Source organism: Oryzias latipes, chromosome 19, assembly GCF_002234675.1.
Source record: "Oryzias latipes chromosome 19, ASM223467v1".
Classification (NCBI taxonomy): Eukaryota; Metazoa; Chordata; class Actinopteri; order Beloniformes; family Adrianichthyidae; genus Oryzias; species Oryzias latipes.
The window spans coordinates 13,431,713-13,452,237 of NC_019877.2; the positions used below are offsets into that span (position 1 = coordinate 13,431,713).

General features: G+C 37.9%; 2 protein-coding genes and 1 non-coding gene across 7 annotated transcripts; all 3 read right to left on the reverse strand.

Annotated features, from left to right (window-relative positions):
- Positions 1-973: 973 nt before the first annotated feature.
- Positions 974-1,087, reverse strand: LOC111946552. The gene has a single exon (XR_002872286.1). It is a non-coding gene; the product is annotated as a U5 spliceosomal RNA (small nuclear RNA).
- A 2,241-nt stretch (positions 1,088-3,328) lies between these two features.
- On the reverse strand, positions 3,329-9,402 carry LOC101164026 (alpha-N-acetylgalactosaminide alpha-2,6-sialyltransferase 1). The gene is made up of 7 exons (XM_020700403.1): positions 9,195-9,402; positions 8,198-8,360; positions 6,556-6,694; positions 6,363-6,466; positions 5,657-5,740; positions 3,821-3,920; positions 3,329-3,726 (listed from the first exon to the last, which is right to left on the reverse strand). The coding sequence occupies exons 1-7, from the start codon at positions 9,373-9,375 to the stop codon at positions 3,499-3,501; spliced, it is 999 nt and encodes a 332-aa protein (XP_020556062.1). The 5' UTR covers positions 9,376-9,402; the 3' UTR covers positions 3,329-3,498.
- A 559-nt stretch (positions 9,403-9,961) lies between these two features.
- Positions 9,962-18,741, reverse strand: LOC101163787. 5 transcript variants are annotated; one of them, XM_011493370.3, is made up of 6 exons: positions 17,889-18,604; positions 16,678-16,791; positions 16,545-16,578; positions 16,309-16,417; positions 14,691-14,747; positions 10,332-10,738 (listed from the first exon to the last, which is right to left on the reverse strand). In XM_011493370.3, exons 1-5 carry the CDS (start codon positions 18,159-18,161, stop codon positions 14,714-14,716), a joined length of 564 nt encoding a protein of 187 aa, XP_011491672.1. In that variant the 5' UTR covers positions 18,162-18,604; the 3' UTR covers positions 10,332-10,738; positions 14,691-14,713. The 5 variants fall into 5 exon arrangements, with proteins under 5 accessions (XP_011491673.1, XP_011491672.1, XP_004085042.1 ...); XM_011493371.3 differs by lacking the exon at positions 14,691-14,747 and having other exon boundaries at positions 9,962-10,738; positions 16,545-16,791; positions 17,889-18,086; positions 18,183-18,628; XM_004084994.4 differs by lacking the exon at positions 14,691-14,747 and having other exon boundaries at positions 17,889-18,562.
- Positions 18,742-20,525: the final 1,784 nt, after the last annotated feature.

A 20,525-nucleotide genomic window follows, 5' to 3' on the forward strand; every position in this document is an offset into this window, starting at 1 on the left:
GTAGTGCCCGTAATCCGCCGACCGCAGAAAGACCAGCGTCTTTGAGCTTCATGGTCTTGTTTACTTGTTCCAGTCTGATACCAGATTCTGTGGAAAGCTCCACCGCTAAAGACGAGCTTTAGCTGGTATTTTTGTTAAAACAGAGAGACTTTTTTGCGCTAAATCGAAACAAGGAAGTGAATACTTTAACCACTTCTGATTGGTCAGACTGATGACATGTGATTAAGCATTCAAGAATGATTGGTGCAGACAGTTAAAGGGGCGGGACTTTTCCTTACACAGTTATAGCTGCAGCTAAATCGCGGTATCCCGTTATTCTTATCAAAATGTCTTTATATGATTCTATTAAACACAAAGAAAAAATAATTTTATGATATTTCATATTTTTAACTTCTCAGTGTTTTATCAGGGCCTGTTTGGATGAACAAAGAGCTGATTTCCTGGAGATGGTAATTGCTTTTAGATCAGTTAATGAGGGCAATTTCTCACGGCACACTTGACCATCTCTCACGGCACACTAGTGTGCCGCGGCACACTGGTTGAAAAACACTGCACTAGACAGTGCGCTGAACCTTTTTTCTTCAATGATTTGTGATCTTCACTGGTGTCCATGGATTACATGAAATCTTTCCACCTTTATCCACCTTTGTCATGGTAGGCAGAACACGTCAATGTAAGGGTGGGGTCATCTAAGATAGCACAAGGGTTAATGTGTCAATGAAAGACTACAGATTTGGTGAAAAACTTTTTTATTTTTTTGACGCCCTCTAGTGGTCATTTCAAATTTTATCTGCCACTGCTTGATCCCAACCATCTTAAAAAGAACAAAAGTTTTTTCAAAAGTACGCCTGCTCAAATGAGAGCAGTTTTAGCCCGTCTCATTTAGAAGAAAACAATATGCGCATGACACAAATTAACGACACACGCACTTTATATCATGCCATATAATGTTTTTATTTTGACAAAGTAAGGAAGTCCCGCAGAAGCAGGGCATCAAAAAATTGAGTAAAACTCTTGTTGTTCCTCCCCACGGAAATCTTTAGTAAAAGGCGAAAGATTTATACGATCTGAAGAGAAACAAGAGTGCTGACGTTGAAGCGTTTACGTGACTGTCTTCATTCACGGCCATACAACTTTAAGTAATGGTGCTTAAACAGGTAAGACAAAGAAGGCCAATAAAATGATAGAATAATATTTAAACGTCAAACGTTAACATAACCCAGTCTGTTTAGAAATGAAAAATGTAAAAGTATACTAATGTTAAATCAAGATCAACATCCACCACAAGGCATGATGGGATATCGTGCAGTTTCCGGGTTCATACAAAAACCGCGTTTAACAAAGCACACATTAGTTGAAGGCAAATACATCTTGTGGATAAAAAAAGGATGTATGATTTACTCCTCCTTTCACTTTTACTTTAATTACGTTTCGACAACTTCTGAAGAAATCCCCCCTCTGGTTGAGGTGACAAGTTTAATATTTGCAAGAAAAAAAAAATCCCAAAAACGTTTTCTAACTTTACATGTCTGAACCATCAATATAAGGTTGACAAAAACAATTGTTTTAGTCAGGAATATTTTCTAAATGATACAGAGAACGTGACAAAACCATATGAACTAAACGTTTCGGAAAGGATCGTGGTGCGTTAAATGTTCAAAAAGAAAATCGTAAAAAATGCATTCATTTCAGCAGTGGTATTTTCAAACGCAGTTATTGCTCGCACGTGTTTTATATCCGTCTGCTTAAATGTTCTTTTACAATAAATCCGCAATTTTACAGAATCAACTCCTAAGAAATAATTTCTCCGATAGATCATACCTACAAAATGATCCATTTTCCATTCTTACGTATGGTCTTTGAACGCTGCGTGACCGTCCCGGAAAAATAAACATCATGGATCGGGGAGTGGGTTGAATTTGAACGATTGACTTTATAGAAGACTCTATAACTAATTTAGAGTTACAGTATATTGTGATATATAGTTGTTGTGTATCTACAGTCAATGCTGTGAACCAGTCTACAACTAAGCCTAAAACAGCATTTTCTATAGTGGAATTATTCGGATACTTTCAACAAAAACTAACATAGAAACATATTAAAATGACAACAGAGAAGAAACAGGAGGATTAATGCCTTCCTTCTGTCTGTATTTTTTAAAAACATGTTTTAAATGAAACTGAACTTTAGCTTCACATAATAAAGATGATAGGACAGAACTTTTCAACTGTCAAATAAGTATTTAGAGCTCCTGGAGAGAACATACAAAACAACACAGTTTTTTGTTGTTTTTTTTAGTGACAAAAAGATGAAGTGAAATGATGATTGATGAAGACAAACCCTGGTTGTTTGAATTATCATCTGTTAGAATGAGATATTTATGTATATATTTTATAATCTTTCATATTTTTATCCACTCAGCGTGAAACCTGGACCTGTTTAGATGAACAGAGCAGAAATCCTGCTAAAAAAAATAATGTTTTTCACACCAAATACGTGAAACTGAATAATTAAAAATAAAAGAGGTGGAGGTTTGCTCTGGAAAGAAGAGGCATGAAGGTCAGTCGTAGTAAGACAGAATACATGTGTCTGAACGAGAGGGATCAAGGTAGAAGCGTTAGGTTACAGGGGGCTGAGGTGAAGAAAGTACTTGGGGTCAACAGTTCAGTGTGATGGGGATTGTGGAAAAGAGGTGAAGAGGCGAGTGCAGGCAGGTTGGAGCGGGTGGAGGAAAGTGTCAGGAGTGTTGTGTGACAGAAGAGTGCCAGCAAGACTCAAAGGAAAGGTGTACAAGACAGTGGTGAGACCAGCTCTGCTCTATGGGTTAGAGACGGTAGCAGTGAGACAGAGACAAGAGGCTGAGATGGAGGTAGCGGAGATGAAGATGTTGAGGTTCTCCTTAGGAGTGACCAGGTTAGACAGGATAAGGAACGAGTACATCAGAGGGACGGCTCATGTTGCCTGTGTTAGCGACAAAGTCAGAGAAGCCAGACTGAGATGGTTTGGACATGTTCAGAGGAGGGATAGTGGATATATTGGTAGAAGGATGTTGGAGATGGAGCTGCCTGGCCGGAGGGCAAGAGGACGGCCAAAGAGGAGATACATGGATGTCTTAACAGAGGACATGAAGTTGGCTGGTGTTAGGGTAGAAGATGTCCATGATAGAGTGAGGTGGAGGACGATGATTCGCTGTGGCGACCCCTGATGGGAAAAGCCGAAAGAGAAAGAAGAAATATATAAAATTACCCATGGCACACCTGATGATCTTTCACAGCACATTAGTGTACTGTTAACTAAACTTGCTTGCCAAAATACAATTAGTCCACAATAGAAAATGCATAATTTATTCATAAATGATTACATTATTGTCACATTTTTTAAAGCATGCTTTACTTTGGTTTGCAAGCCAGACTTTGTTGTCTATGTTCCTTTGAGCCTGTAAGCAACATTTTCAAATCTCTGAAGACATTTCAGAGCAGGTTCTGCATCCTTAGAGTGCTAATGTTCTTTTTGCGTGTCTAATAACATCTTTTTCCGCCTTTGTTTCCCTTTTTCAGATCTTTGATGCAGCTTAATTATCTTCCTGTTATGGAGGCTCTTCCACAAGTCTTTCTCCAGAATGTAGTCATGGTTCGCGAAGAAAGTGACCTTGGTTTTTAGGTCTCTTTCAACATAGTAGTTGGAGTATTCACTGTAGTCTTCAGTCATGAATCCATATGCGCTCACCTGAGGATAACAGAAACAGAGAAAACAGTTTAAAGATGTTGTAATGAAGGCACACTTTGGCATCTGGATTAAGTGAAACAAAGCAAAGGCTTACTGTATCACATGTATGCAGAGCCAGAAAGAGCGTAAAGGCTCCATTAGTTGGTCTGAAAATCGCCCAGAATGAATCATTTAGACTCTTTGAAGGTAAGAATCTGTGGGGAATAAAACAGTCTCAAAAGGTATTCAAACTGCAGTCTGTTGCCTCTCGTGTCACTCACGTGGAAATAACTGGGTCATCAGAAACAGGCCTAATACAAAATTATTTCATTGATTAATATTTTCAGCCACCTTGATCCTTTTGCTTTGCTGTCCCTCTTTTACTAACCATTGTTTACATCGTTTGCAGTCAAAGGAAAAGGAAGCTAACAAACACTGAGGGAGCTACATGAGTAATTATCTGCTCTAACTATTAAAAAATTAAACTATTTTAAATTCATGCTACTTGATTGATTATTTAGATTTTTGTGCTCCTGGGGGGAAAAAAACCCTCAAGAGGTCAGAATCATTGACTGTACATGAGAACTGGACTGAGCCCCTCCCTTTGACGTTCCATGAATGGAAGTAGCCGCTGGTCCCAAAAAGCAAAAAATCCCATTAACTTTTATTGAGAAATCAACAGCTATTAATTATTCAGTCATTCTAATTGTCAGAATAATCATTGATAATTTGTCAGGAGTTATTCTAAGTTTAAAGCGGCTAATCAGATGCCTTAATAAAAGTATGTGGTCCCACGTTGAAAATTCAAAATGTTTGATTGACAGATTCACCCGAGCCCGCTTTCAGTGGCAGGGATGCAGATTTTTAACAAGCTTCCTCCTGATTGTTGAGAGCAGCTGCCATAGAAATGTTGACTCAGACCGACTAATCACCGCTTACTGACATCGTCTGGTTTCAACATGGCGAGGTCCGCATTCTGAATTGAATTAAATTTTTTGGAACCGGAAATTAGTCATTTTCTATGGGTGATGATGTCACACTCAGTACAGTTCTCTCATACAGTCTATGGTTAAACTTTTTTGCAGCAAGTACCTGAACTACAGTAGAACGCTACATAAGCTTTAGCCGGAAATAAAATAGGTAAAGTATTTGTTGATGTAATTTCAGAGTAACACCAATGTTGGAGTATAAATGGAACCACAGTTGGTCTCTTGTCTAAAGGAGCTACGAGACATGTAATGAGCATGCAGCTCAAGGACCATGCCTTAAGAGTCGGATTCCTAAATTGGTTTTGACTTTTGTGTTTGATACAACTGCAAGTAGGACTTAAGTCATGTTTCTGCTACTTGTAAAGATTCATGTCATATTTGACTTGTTTTTTTAAAAGATTTTTCTGGTTCCTTTGACCATTAATCACATAGAATAAAAACATCCTTATTACAGAAAACAGGGGAAGACCCTCCATAATTTTTGCTAATCACGGACCTTGGGATCTAAATGCTTTTCATGTTGTTATCTTGACCAGATTTGATAAAAACATATTACTTATCAGTTGAACATAAACTGTGATTTGTGGTACTCCTGAGTGACAATTGATATCATTCATCCATCTATCTATCCATTGTTTGGGGGGGTCATGGGGGTTGCTGGAGCCTAACCTGGCTACTATTGAGCAAAGGTGGGGGTACACACTGGACAGGAGGCAGTCTGTCAGAGGGAACACAATCATGCCCACATGCACTCTTCAGAGTAATCAAATAACCTGGAGAAAACTCACTCATGAACAGAGAGAACATGGAAACTCCACACAGAAAGGTTGGATTTGAACCACTGCCTTTTTGCTGGGAGGTAAGAGCATTAACCACTGCTCCATCGTGCAGCCCAAGGAGTAATACCATAAATAGAAAAATGTAGTCCAGTTCCAGTTCTCAGAATTGTGAAAGTGCCCAACCTGTTCCGTACATAACGGAGGAAATCCTGGTGCAGAACATAGAAGCGGCTTTCATTGTACTGTCCTGAGTAAAAAGTCCTTGGGCTGGAGAGTTAAACACAAAAGACAAGGAATAAAAAATACAAGATACATAAACAAAGCAAAGTGTAACTCACTGCTTTTAAAAAATGAATTCTGATGTTTTCAAAAAGCATGCAATTTGAAACAAGCAGAACTGTAATAAATTAAATGCTGCTTAGAATAAAGAAAGAGAAGTTTTTGCCTGCAGAATAGTAAATAAGAGACTTTATAAACACTATGAACCATCTTGAGTAAGATGGCAACATGAAACACTAATAAAAGTGGAAACAAAGAATGCAAATTGGAAAGTAAAATAACCCTAGCGCCTGTTTGAAGAGTATTTATTATATAAACTGAAGTGTATAGAAAGGAAAGCAATTAAACTGGAGGAAAAATAGCTGCATACTTGTGGTGCCTGATAACTTGCATATTATTTTGTTTGATGGAATAAACTGAACCATAAGCAAGAGATCCACAGGAAAACATTTTAGGTTGGAAGATTCAGTTAAACAAGCTCAAAGAAAGTGAAAACCGCAGCAGCAACACATGCAAACTGAACACAACGTGTACATCCTTGAATCTTAGTGAAATGGAGCTTTCCAGTTGTTCAAAGGAAGGATTTTTGAGCCATTAGCATTGAACTCACTCTCTGTTGCGATTCTCTCCAGAAGAGACTTGTTCTCCTTTGAGAAGACCCTCAAGCCACTGGAAATCCCTCATTCCCTCAGGGATCATCACATATTTTATATTCTGTCAGAGAGCAGAGGAGCAAAAAACGAAACTGCAGTTGTGTGAGACGGATTGACAAATGGTCGCAGTTACTGTTGCAGCTCCAGTACCTGATCATGTGGGGCTGCAGTGTATCCATACTTCTGGAAAAACCGCAGAGCTGCAATCATGGAGTGGGACGTGTGCACATACACGGATGTTCTGTTTCCAACATCTTCCTCATAACCTTTGGTGACTGCAGCATTCATCCTGTAAATCATAGAGTGACTTTTTAGATGTTTGTGGTTGGATTTCATTAGGTTTTATGTTAGAATTATAGTAGATGAAGATGCCAACACCGTCTGCACAATCCAGAGTAACAGTCTGCAACTGAAGTCAATGTGTTTGCCCCCCGGGGGAGCCATTTTCATTGTTGCTGACTCTAGTTGAAATGCTAGTAAGATTCTCCCTGTTTGAATGTGGTAGTTTTGGTCATTAGAGCGATGTGAGGCCCCCTCTTTGAATGTCAAAACACCAATTATGGGTGGAGTACAAAATTATCCAATTTTTCCATGATTACCCAGCTCTTTTTGCAGGGGTGAGAGTTGAGTCATCTTTTCAGGTTGAAATTTTAATCTTGACTTTTCAGCCAATTCTCACAGGCATGGATGGTGCCATTGTGTGAGGAGGTACTTGACAATAAATAAATAAATAAGGGAGCCCCCAAACATGATTTTATCATTTATCCCGCTATAATAAATAATGTCACACTGACAAGCATATGAAAAACATTGAAACCTTTCACTGCAGATGGAAAACTTTATCCTGATTGCTCTTTTTAGTAAGTTCAGTCACAGTTTTAAAAATCCCAGTTTTCATTCTCTGTGGTTTGATTGAAACCAATTAACTTTAAAACAAATTAAACATAGTTTTGCAAAAAGGGTACTGATCCTTTTTTATTTATGTTTTATTACCGTTTTTTTCGTTTTGTCATTGTATTTATTTTTGCCACTTAGGTTAATTAAACAAGCCCCCATTTTCTTACAAGCAGTGTATTAAGGTCTCTGTGTACGGGTGTGATGTGTATGTAGCCACACAAGAGATTAGAGAAACACAAAACAAAGACAAAGAACTTTAACTTTTATCCTGCCTTAATACTAAATTATTTGCATTTTTTAAAGCAATTATTCATTTGTGAGGTTTGATTATTTATTTATTTTTTGCGAATGTAATCATACTACAGAAATAATTTTGAAGCAATGACAAAAAAAAGCCAGAAAGTGGGCAAATATTCCTGTTGAAGTCTTCCCCAGCACCGACGGGAAGTAATGTGAACTCTACCGTTTGCTCATAAAAATGCTGGAAAATAACCTGCTAGTAAAATATGCTGTGGAGATATGTTCCAAAAACCTTTCAGATCAAACTGTAAATGGTCCATCGGGTTCAAAAGTGTGGGAGGAAAAACGTGTGACCACTTCTTTTTTTTAACTTCACATCTCTAATTTGATGTGAAAAACATTAAAGTAATATTTTATTGGTTTGATTTTTTTTTTTTTCAAATAAAGCTTTTTTTTTTACTTTTTATGTGCAGTATAGACTGTAGCTAGTCCTCACAGGAGTGGATCCACAAAAGCCAAAACTCAAGTTAAATACAATGTAAACTAAAATCTGAGTGTATTTCTGCATAAAACAGTCAGACAAAAATGGTAAATAAAACCCTCCAGAGTTTCTCCAGTTAATTGTTTTAATTATTTATTTGCCCATCTTTCTTACCTAAAAACATAATCGTGAGCGTCAATCTCGGCTCCCATTTTTGAGCCATTGAGGATTCCTCCGTTGGCCACAACAGCACACCTCACACAGCCATCAGATCCCGGTTTTGGAGAAAGCAGAGGCTCCTTTGGTTTTGGAATCAGCTTCACTGAAGCCATTATGTCTTGCAAGCAAAAGCAAACATATCTGATTAAGTTTCATGTCTGTTACTTTGCGTCCATATTTTGATTCATATAGTTTTGTTTTTGTCTGTGTTGTCAAATTAACTGTCTTTAAATCATGTCACCTAGGAACAAAATGGTAAAAACAATGCTGAACAGATCTCTGATTTCAATGTCCCATTTTATAAACTAGGCACATGGTTTCTTTTGATTGATTTTAGAGGTTTTAATGAACAGGGGATGATTTGTCATGAAGAATCATCTTAAATATGCAGCAGTTTTGTTATTCCACAAATATAGAATTTGCTAGTCAGCAATTTTGGACTTCTTAATCTTTCCATCCATCCATCAATCTGAATTCCTTACAGGGATTTGAACTGTAGGTTGTGTGGTGAGGGTGCTAACCACTACCCCACCGTTGCAACCCTTGACTTCTCTTTTGATACCTTCTTCCTAGCTGCTATAAACACAAAAATTACTTGTATTTCTTTTAATTTTTCATTTATTTATAGTAGCACTTTTAATGAGAGTTGTTTAAAAGCAATCACAGTTTTTCACATGTATTGATTTCTTTTCACATTTTAACTGTATTATGCTCTTTCGGGCTACAAAATGAATAAAACAGTTGGACTGAGAACAGAGAAGGTTATTTTTTCTCACAATTTTTCATTTTTAACATCTATGAAGCCCATTTGGTGGATAAAGCAAATCAGAAAAAAGTTCTCGAAAAGAAACTTAATGAGTGATGAGTTAATGAGTCACTTAATAAAGTGATATGTTACTTAATGTTTTAATGTTACAAACTGCAAAATTCTGTCCTACAAAAACAAACCTACCATCATACTTGTAGTCCATAAAACCAAAGGGATTGTTAAAATGAGACAGTCGGTTCCATTCAGTCATGCTGATTCTGTTTTTGTGCAGAAAAAGGCTTATGTTGGGAAGGAAAGCCTTTTGGAAGGCCTCATCTTTGGAGTTTCTCAGAGACTGAGCACATGTCTGAGTGGGATAAAGCATGACATAACAGCATGATGTGAGATTTATTTAGCGGAAAGAAAATGTAAAAACTCCAAAAACAACAGCTCAAGTGAAGACTACAAAAAAAATGCCAGAGAAATTCACAGAAAAATGGAAATCACACAATCTCCGTATTACTGAACGGACATTTGACAAGAACTCCGGAGTGCCAGAAGATTACACGTATTTATAACTCACAGTCAGTCTAGGAGGGGTGTCCTGGTTATAGGCATCTTCAAAATCCCACTGTGGAAGTTTGCTGAAGGATTTTCTGTAGATGATGGGAATGGGAGTCTCTGTCTGTGGAGGCATTGTCTTCTTGACCACATTCAGCATTCCTGAGCTGCTTTTGGAAGCAGTTTTTGCCTGACTTGCTGTGGTAAACACGTGCCGAGACGAGGTTGTGCTTTTCTTCTGCCATGAGATGACATCACTGCCAATCAGGTCACCATATCCCTTGGATCTATGTTTTTTAACGACAGAAGTCCAGCTGTTTTGGACAGTTTATAAAAGAGCAAATACAGGACCGTAGCTGAATCAATTCTGTGGATTTCTTGGAGAAAATTTGGACCCTTTTTTTTTTTCATTTTTACCTTTTACTTTGTCTGTTGCCACAAAGAAAAAAAACTTACCTGACGTTTTTCCCCAAATTTTCCATTGAAAAAATAAGGACGGAGAGGCTCAAAGACATCAACACAAGAAAAGAAAAAAGCCTGGCACTTCGAACTGCCATCGGGAAGAAGTTGTCTGTCCAGCCAAACAAATACAAGTCCTCCTCTACTGACTGCTGCTCAACAAAGGAGCTCTGCACCAGAAATGCCGATAGGTGAGTTACTTCGTGAGAGGTGAGTGTCCTAATTCATGCCCGATAGGCGTAATTAGTCAAGTCAAACAAAGAGTTCAGAGATGCAAGAGTAAACGGGGGCATCAGATCCTTTGACACAGAAGTGAGTGGGCAGGGCTTCAGCACCATTTACTCACACAATAAAACAGAACACTTACAATAATCTGGCTTCTTACACAACAAAAAAGGTGATGCAGACAGGTTTAATACAGACAGACATATGGTCCCACCTCTGTTGCATATTAACGGCTAAGTGCAGATGAGGGGGATGAAAAATTAAACCCAATCAAGTGCAGATTTTGTGCTCTTTACATCTGTACTGAATACTGCAAACTTTAACATAGTTGGTGTTCGATTTGTCCTTTTGGTGGTTTGGATCTGCCGAGGAGAGGCCAGAACGAGTCTCAGATGGAGTAAAGTCGGAGCTGCTCCTCCAAGTCTCCCTCAGATACGTCTCCAAATGTCTCTTTGTTGTCCTTCAGCAGTTTGAAGATGGCGGCCAGCTGCTCACGCTGCACCCTAAAAGAGACAAATATCAACTCTGAGAAGTGAAATGAACAAGATTCCAACTAGTTGTCAGAAACGTTAAAAAAATCCATATTTTAGAAAGATGTGAATACTTCTGATTGTGTGGAGTCAAGAGAAACAGAATCAACCAGAGTTTATAGTTACCAACCCCTTTACTTTACAGCCAAAAGAAATCGACATAATTGACATTTTTGGATTAACTTTAAGTTTTTAGTCTTACACACAGCAAAGATTACTTCACAGTTGTCTGAATTTGCATGTCTCTGTAGACTAAAGACATGACACATCACCCCATTTCTAATCCGAACCAGTTTTATAGTGAAACAGACTACCGGGGAAACATGCTCCAGCTTGACCTGTGAGCAGGACAAAAAAAAATCAGTGACTCAGTTTGCAAAAAGGTACAATGAAATCCCCAATTATAATTATATAGCAAATGTATGATTTGTTAAAACTATATTTAATTAATTCGAACTCTATTTTCTTTAAATTTTTTTGGCTTAACCTCCTCAGACCTGGCATCCACATGTATCACATTTTGGGGTTATATTTGAGCTATATTACACTGTTAAAAGGCACACCAAAGAAGAGCTCGGACCTTAAAAGTTTAAAAAATGTTCAGCAATTTTATTAATTTTTAAAAAACCTTTTCAAGCCTTTAATACATTTAGTAAAAAAAAAAAAAAATTTTCTTCACAAATGATTTTTTTTTGAAAGTGTAGAGGCATAAAGTACCCGTTTTCACATAGTGCCGTTATAAATTTAACGTATACTGTATAAAGATTAGAGTGCATATCTTGGCTGCCGATGCACACGCGTGTCCAAATCCTCAGAGAAAAATAAGGAGCTATGGTTTTAGGTTTTGCAGGGATAAACCGTGGCATTTCTTTGCTGTAGTTTTTAAACAGCCTTTGCATTGGAGAAAGTATTCACTTTGATAAACAGCAGGATTCAAGGTGAGCTTAGTGGTTTAAACGTAAAGTAAAGGTAAAACCTTAAGGGAAGCCTGCTGAGAAAAACATTTCATATAACACCAGCAGGACAAAAGTCCTAGGGGAGACAAAAAAATCAGAATATCTTTTATAAAATGTTTTAAAAAAGTGGAATTAACTAAATACATGTAAAAGATTTAGGGTTGTATAATAAAAAGCATTTGCTTTAAGATCATTCACATTTTTTTTAAAAAGCTTGATTTTTTTTGGAGGTATACTAGTTGAACAAAATTATGCAGAAAATAGCTTTGAGAGACGTAGAAAAAGTAAGGGAAACTAAAGGCCACAATCAAAACTTGAAGTTTTTTTTTCTTTCAAATATGCAAAATTTTCAGCTTTGGTAGAATTATTGTGATCAACATCCTTCTTGGAGCTTGCTTGGATGATAACTCAACACAGTCCACTGCTGCACCCAGAAATATAACTTGGAAATTTATTATTTAAGAAAGACGCATAAAAACAAGAGGGAAAAAAAAGGTCTTCTGTCAAAATGAATGAAAGTTTGAATAATACAAATAAAAGAAAAGCTCAAAATGAGGAAAAGGGTAAGGCTAGTACAAAGGTGCAGCAGTTTTATTTTTAGTGGAGATTCTGCAAGACAGGCGCTGGGATAAAGACTATGGGTTTTCCCCAAAAAGTCTGAGGTTACCTCACAGAACAAAGACAAACCACATTCTGCCAGACTGTTTGGCATTTAACACGCCCAGGAGCAAGCATGAGACAAATCCACACACACACACACAAGAAGTTCTAACTGCCTCTAAGATACGCTTGTTTCTGTAAAATTAAAAAGTTAATGGAAATCCTGTAGGAAACAAATGCATGTATATACAGAGCTAAAAATCCTAATCAAGCAAAAACTAATAAAAAAATATATGAACTCCCACACATGCATGGGATGGGCAAAATGGCGTAACTTCCCTCCCAATGTAATGGTCCACAAAAATCCACAATTAACTAAATAAATAAAACATTACAACAACAAAAATCAAAAACAAACAACCAATAAAAGACCCAAAAAAAAAAAAAGACAAAAAATTAAAGATATATGGACAGACATAAAAAGAAAAGAAAAAGTGTCCCGCTGCTGAAAGTTCTCTGTTTACATTCTATCCCAGTAGCCAAAGAAAACAAATCCAAAAGATCCTAAATCTAAAAATCCCCCAATATCAAAAGAAAAAAAAAATCTTAACTCTCCCAAGGCGGGAAAAATCCAAAGGGTGGCGTCAAGGAAGAGCATTTAACATTAAATGAATAAGACATGTTTATATATGGATATGACGATAGCATAGTTTTCTGGGCTCAGAGGAATACGACACCCCAGACTTTCAGTATAACAAACACCCCATGGAGGGGCTGGCTAAATCTGGGAATTTAGAAATGGACAAAGTGACATCATCCAAAAATGGAAAAAAGGAATGGAAGACAGAAAAGAAAAGAATAAAAAATGATTCCTATTTTGTCTTGAATTACCATTCTCATATAAGAAGAACCAAATGTGTCTTAAACTGTATTGAAGGAGCCTTTTTTTTTGTTATCTTTGGTTGATTTTCCACTGATCACATTTTTTAAAGTAACCTTCTTCAGGTGTTTAAAATGTACCTAAGTTCATCTCTTAACTGGATTTTTTTTCTTTTTAATGTCATCTTTTTTAAATCTGCTCTAATCTTGGGCTAATCTGGGGTAATTTAGGTAATTTTCAGATCATTTCCATCTCTGGATCCCTCGTCCTTCAGTTACAGTTGAAAGAATCTCAAGGTTCTTTCTTGCTCTGTAACCACACAGAAGTCTGTTGAGGAATCTTTTTAAAGATGTACCTAAAGAGTCTTTTCTATTTTATTCCTGGTCAAACCTCCCCAGCAGTATTAGAAAGTGCATCTTTCTCACTTAGTAAATGCCATAACAAAAGTGTTAGCAAGTGTTGAATTACTGGCATTAAATGTACCTGATGAAAATGGAATGACTGTGGGTATGTTTGATCATTCCATTGATTCAAATTCTTTCTGTGGTTCTTCCTGCTCTTGTTTTTTCCTCCTCTGGTCTTGATCCACCTCAACACTAAGTGTGTTTTCAAAAATGCTATTTTTCTTCTCAGTTTATAAATAATGGGGATATATTATTTACTTCCTATTTGCAATCTTCAACAGTTCCTCTTTCATTCAGCTGCTTGGAAGGGACGTTAGCTCCTTTAAGCCCCTTTTTTAGCTCTCTGAAGCCCCCTACTGGTAACAACAACAACAACAACCCAACAAACATGAGCTTTTATTAGTTGACTTTTCCACGGATGTTGGGTGCATTAAAAGTTTCAGATTCAGTCTTTGCTTGTCAGTTACGTCATTTTTTAAGATATTTTGTAAGTCCCGACATCCTCGTCTTCATCCCACTGACGTGTCATTTAAAGGTCTTCCATCAATTCACATGACATCATTGGTTTCAGCTTTTCCAACTTGTCCTTAAATGTCTAATGTTATGAACCCCATTTTAAATGAGTTTGCTTCTTGAAAAAATAAAAGTATTTTCAAAAATACATCATATGTAGTAGTTTTATTTAATTTATTTCTGATGAATTATATGATAGTTGAGTATTTTTTGGCGCCATATCTGACCAGTTTTCACATTTTCCATTTATTTACTTGCATGAAGGACTTATATCAATGCCCCCACCCTTTTTGTGGCACAACTAAGTCCTTAGAGAATGAACTAGCACAACTACTGAAGATGCAATCAACACCTGCTGACACACACCTGAGTCGCTCACGTCTAATGGGGGGAGTAAGAAGACAGCAAGGGCGAGGAAACGCAGCACTTCACCGTCACATTGGTCGCTTGATGGCCACATGGGGACAAAGAGCTGCTGACTCGAGGCGAATTATTCTGCTGTAAGTTTTGTCACGTCATGGCCACAAAGTGACTTTTCTGGGACAAATGGGTGAGAGTAACTCATACTTTACCACATTTTGCTGCTTTCTCAGGCTCACAGAGAGTTAAAGTTCGTGTTGAAATGAATCCTGCAAGGACGAGAGCAGGGTATATGCAAAAAGTATTACCGAAATATATTTATATTTACCCACCCTAACGCTCTGAGTGGTTCTTTTAAAGCTCATTGGTCAGTCCGCTAATGCTTGGCACAGACTCAATCTGGTCTTACTGGGGACAGCCTAAAGCCGAACGCTGAAGCAGAAGGTAAACGTGAACAAATGCTTACAGGCGTGTTATCAGACGCTCTGTCACAAGAAGTAACATTTTCCACAGAAATGCAGTGGAGACTTTTGTTCAGAAAGCCTTTTGTTCTCGTTTACACACAACAAAAACTGAATTTTAAACCTTGTTTAAAGAAAAATCGTCTTATTTTATATCTTGCAAAAAAATAAGCTCATCAAGAAAACATGTCTGGGTGCCAAGTTTTTATCTCAAAATAAGAATTCTTGGTAAGACCGTTTTTCTTAACCTATTGGCAGATTTTGTTCTTTGTGGCTTATTTAAAGAAAATGTGTCAGTGGGGTATGAATCAGGCGCCTGTTTTCACAGTGCACGCTGAGCACTATGTTAAAACCACATTTTGTCCCCCAATTTAAAAAAATGTCAATCCTCCCTCATAGTGATGCTTGTGCAGGGGTCGGCAACCTGTACCTCTCAAAGAGCCATTTGGATCAGTTTCCCACTGAGGAAAGCACAGGGAGCCGCAACACTAGGTGTGTTAGAAAAAATGTTTTTGCCTAGATATCGCAATAGTTCATTTGGCAATACTTGTATTGATTCGAAATGCTGTTAGGATATTTATTTATTTATTTTTATTCTTTATGAGCGTGAGGTTTCCTTTGATCTTTTGTCCATTTTCCACAACCTTGAATGGACTTTTCCGTCTGTCAAAACAAATTCACTTTGATGCAGAGTCGTTTCTATTTTTTTTTTCTCTTTAAATCCAGTAAACCCAATAAATTATATTATTTTATGGATGACAACTATTTTTATTAGGAAGCTGCTGTTAGTTTGTTGCGGGGTCTGGAATCCGAAGCGGTGAGTCTAAGCCCCGTCCCCGCCTCTCTCCCGCGTGCACGCCGTTCTACACAGACAGCGCAACAAATGGTCATCCTAGCAGCAAGGTGACAGGATAGTAGGCGCGCCCTAACGCAAATTTAATTCATTTTACGTGGTTTTTCTGGGGCGTTCATGTGTTCCCCTACGAGATCGCCACTGTCTGTCTTTCCAGAAAAACTTTCCATCCCATAACAGACTCTGGTCGGCGTTCACGGCTGCAGACACGCCCCCTCCGCAAGTTCACGCTGCTCTCTTCATCCTGTCTGCTCGCTCTACCTGACGGTGTTAAAGGCACCACGACAATCTTAGAACATGAGAGTTATTTTACAAAACCACAGAGAGCCGCAGCACAGGCATGAAAGAGCCGCATGCGGCTCTGGAGCCGCCGGTTGCCGACCCCTGTGCTTGTGGTTTAATCCTCTTAAAAAGCTGTCAAACCAAATTCCCTCTTGGGATGTCTGATGATAAATAGTGATTCTGCAGCAGAGAATAACAGTTTGCAGCTTAATCGTGTCTGTGGTTTGAACTGACCTCTGTTCTTCCTCCAGCTCCTCTTTGGACATCATCGTCTCTAAGTGGTGCGATCGGGCCTTTCCTGGGACATACTTCAATGTATCATGTCCATCTAAATCCAGCCTCTCTAGAATAACAAAAATAAATAAATAAATAAAATAAAGATTTTAAGTTATAAAATGAAAAATATGAATGATTTGAATATGTGGAAACATTTCACTGAAAAGTCTCTCAAAGCAGGTTGAGGAGCTCACCGTTGACTCCTGGGCTCTCTGTGGCTCTGTGGCTCTGTGGGTAAGAGAAAGCACACTTCAAGAGCTCTGAATCAGAGAGCCCAATGAACGAGGAGCGGCCTCGCCCCGAAGAGGCCTCTGATGAGGACGATACCTCAGAGATCATGTTCCTGGATCCAGGGCAGGGGACAGACAGGCTGGACGTTGAGGAAGAGTGCTCTGCCGTTGTTGCTTCGTCTTTGTGAAGGTGGGGTTGCTGTTGCTCGTCCTGTGAAAGGACAAAAGGCACAGATGACACTGCCATCGCATGGGTCCAACTTTAGACTTTCAGCTCCATCAGTTCTTGAGTCTAATTAAAAAAAACTTCTCTTGTGTAATTTAACCTCCTGACTACCAGAGAAAAAAAATCCAGTCAGAACCCGACCCCTTCACATTTGGTATAATTGAAACCCCCAAAATGTCCGTTAGATACAGAAAGGAGTTAATTCAGTAGTGGTACGCAGTGATTGGGAGCTTTTTTGCTCCCAAACTCAACAGCCTACAAGACTATGACTGGTGGTTGATGTTGGATATGTCTCCACTTCTTCCAAAAAAGCCTTAAAACTTATATTCACCACTTTTAGCAAAATGGAGCAGCATGCAATGGTTCAAAAAACATTTTGACTTCTAAAGTCTCCACCATGTAAATGTCCTGGAAATTATTCACTCATGGTCTGACCTGATGCTACCACTTGGTCCTTCCTTTCCTTTTGAAAGGTTTTAAGTTGTGAAATATTTTAGTTTACTTTTAGATTTACATGCCTAATACACTAACTCAACAAAGCATGCTGCAATTTTTTAAATGTAGCGCATCTGAATAGTGTGTGTTACGATTATAGTTGGAAAAACCAAATTATACAGAAAAGAATTAAACGCAGAATTTTGATTTTTTTTTTTTTTGTGCTAAATATGTGAAAGATATGTCAAATTTCCTTTTAATGCTAAAAACTCCATAGTTAGGTGAAAAGCAACTTAACATGGGTTAATTCTAACTCCATGGTTAAAAATGGACTAACTTATTTTGGGTTACTTTAACTCAGGAAAAAAAAATCAAACTCTTGGAAAGAATATATACATAACTTAGGTTAAAAGGAAACTACTATAACCTTCAAAATTATTTTTGCTCTAAAAAGTAACCCAAAAATCTAGGCCTGCCAACATGAATTACACAAGAACTGGATCATTGAAAATTGTGTAATTGTAAAGTATTTCTCTGTTTTGTGGGACTTTTGCCTCTGGTGTCTCTGAGTGAGGAGATTTACAGATTAAGGAGAGGTTTATGCTTGGAAACTCCTGTATTTGCGGACAGGCAGACCGGTAACTTACCGACAGCACAGACTTCACTACATCCCAGTGGTCGTGCGCGCTCCCGCTCATCTCGCTCCACACGTCCGCTTCTTCCTTCTTCGTCTCCTTCTCAGCTACATGGCCGTTCTGTTTCGGCCTGGACTGCGCTAATCCTCCGGCCCGACCGTGTCCGAAGTAACTCCGCGCATTTGCAAACTCCGCTGCAGGTGAGGAGCCCTTAAAAATGGACGTTGCGACCACAATGGCGAGCAGCGTGAAAATGACAGCCGATACAATGAAAGTCACATCCATGGTTTGAGTGTTCCGCTCCACCTGCGCTGCGCTGCGCTCCGTCACTCTCTCATCCTGCTGCGTGTGAAGCGATAATCCTCACCAAACATCATGGCTAATGGTCCGAGTACAAACAGCGCAGGGCAATCTCCTCTCCGCGTGGAGACGTCACATCCGCCGTCTGGACTGCACATGTGCGCTGGCACGGCGCGCTGCAACGTGCGAGGCTCAGACTCACAATGAGCACCGTTAATCTGATCAGAGACACACTGGGGGAGTCAAATGGTTTTTGACAGAACCCGTGTCCTGTCTGGTGGAGTCAGACCGGGTTTACTGTAAGCTGGGAGGAGAGTGTTCCCGCTGCAGGACAGGACGCACAGTCCAAACAGTCTGCGTAAAGATCCATGGCTGCTTCTGTGATCGGCTCAGGATACAAATCTTCTCCACGTTCTTCTACGCAGCAGCTTTCCTGACTGCCAAACGTTTTGTGCAAAAATATTTAAAAATACATTTACCATATTGGTGCAAAAGTGAGTTGTGATCAATTTGCGCACGTGCGTATTAACGCTGACAATGATCGGAAATTGTGTTTTATTTTAATTTTAGGCTACTTTATTTTATGATGAACACGTTCCAGCTCTACATACATGTAAAAACATTTTCCTCAAACAAAATAAAGAATGAATTTATTGCAGAATAACCAATAACATAAAATAAAATTGATGACGATCATTTTTTTCAATTTTAAATTGTTTTTTGTTCCTGAACAGTTGTTTGTTTTTGTTTTTGGTGTGAACTTCATTAGTTATTTCTGTATTTTGAAAAATTTGTAATGTTTTTTTACAGTTTACATGTTTTGCAGACCGCATGTTTTTTACACTTTTGCAGCTGTATTTATTTAATCTTTAATAAGAATCTCATTTTTGATCATTTTTCATAATAATTTTAGTAATATTTTTAATTATCTAATATAAATGTCATTTGTGATGTCCTTTATTGATGTTATATTATATAGATTATTTCTGAATGTCGTGTTGCTGCCACAGAAATGAAATTTCCCCATTGTGGGATTAATAAAGTCATCTATCTATCTATCTATCTATCTATCTATCTATCTATCTATCTATCTATCTATCTATCTATCTATCTATCTATCTATCTATCTATCTATCTATCTATCTATCTATCTATCTATCTATCTATCTATCTATCTATCTATCTATCTATCTATCTATCTATCTATCTATCTATCTATCTATCTATCTATCTATCTATCTATCTATCTATCTATCTATCTATCTATCTATCTATCTATCTATCTATCTATCTATCTATCTATCTATCTATCTATCTATCTATCTATCTATCTATCTATCTATCTATCTATCTATCTATCTATCTATCTAAAATAGGGCTCTGCTAATTATATAAGACTTTAAAATAGTCTAATGGTTTTTGATAACAAACGACAGGTCAAATATGTTTTTAAATCAGAAATCTTATGGTTCAGGCGCAGACCTGGATAGGTGTTGTGCCAAATGTTTTATTCCGACAATATGCGCACCGCGGGAGCACGCACCAGCATTTGTAGAGGTGTGAATGATTCATTCTAACAATTCAATTCATATCATAAATTGTCGTTCACCATGCGACACATAGTGGAGATTGGTTCATTTTGAGCGATCTGATTCGATCCGATTCACTGACCTAAAATGGATCCAGGAGATCTTTTTCATTCAACCCGTGTGACTCAGAGATTAATCCCTGGGTACTGAACAGCGCGTAAAACTGTCCAGATTCATTGGATTTCTTGCAAGATTAACATATGTACAAACAAACAAGTAAACAGAAAAATGGTAAGATCATTCACATTTTAGTTTTCTAAAGTTTAGCCCACTGTTGTTTTTACATATCGAAATAATCCAAATGGAACATTATATGAACATTCGAACACACAGTTATGGTCACACGTCGTTGTAAAATTCAAACACATTGGACTGTAATGATAGCTTGATCATTTTTTTTCTGTCATCACGTGTGCTGTGATGTCACTTGTTGTTTTTACGTTAATACTGTGCCTCAATCCAAATGGTATTTTCCAATGTCAATATTGATTTATTTTATTTTGAAAGTATTTCAGTAACACTGAAGTAAACCTGCCAGTTTTGGGTATACAGAATAAGGATCTGTTACGGTGGTCAAGCTCCAGTTTCAGCTTCTACTTGCTGCTCATGATGTCCACATTTATCTTCTGCTGAGCGCACAACTGAGATCACTGATCTTATCAAAGCCACAAGTGTGTTGTGAGCTCTTTATTGAATCAATTCAGTCTTATTCAGTCTAACATTAGTAATTGCACCTTTTGGTGGTAAAATATATTTAGAA

Coding starts and splice junctions, on each gene's coding strand:
- LOC101163787 (XM_011493368.3), bottom strand. CDS start 18,161: ATGGATGTGACTTTCATTGTATCGGCTGTCATTTTCACGCTGCTCGCC. Junction 16,792..17,888: donor TAGTGAAGTCTGTGCTGTCG/GTAAGTTACCGG, acceptor GTCCTTTCACAG/GACGAGCAACAGCAACCCCA. Junction 16,418..16,544: donor AGAGAGCCCAGGAGTCAACG/GTGAGCTCCTCA, acceptor TTGTTATTCTAG/AGAGGCTGGATTTAGATGGA.
- LOC101164026 (XM_020700403.1), bottom strand. CDS start 9,375: ATGCTTTATCCCACTCAGACATGTGCTCAGTCTCTGAGAAACTCCAAA. Junction 6,467..6,555: donor CTGCAGCCCCACATGATCAG/GTACTGGAGCTG, acceptor GCTCTCTGACAG/AATATAAAATATGTGATGAT. Junction 5,741..6,362: donor GGAGAGAATCGCAACAGAGA/GTGAGTTCAATG, acceptor TTAACTCTCCAG/CCCAAGGACTTTTTACTCAG.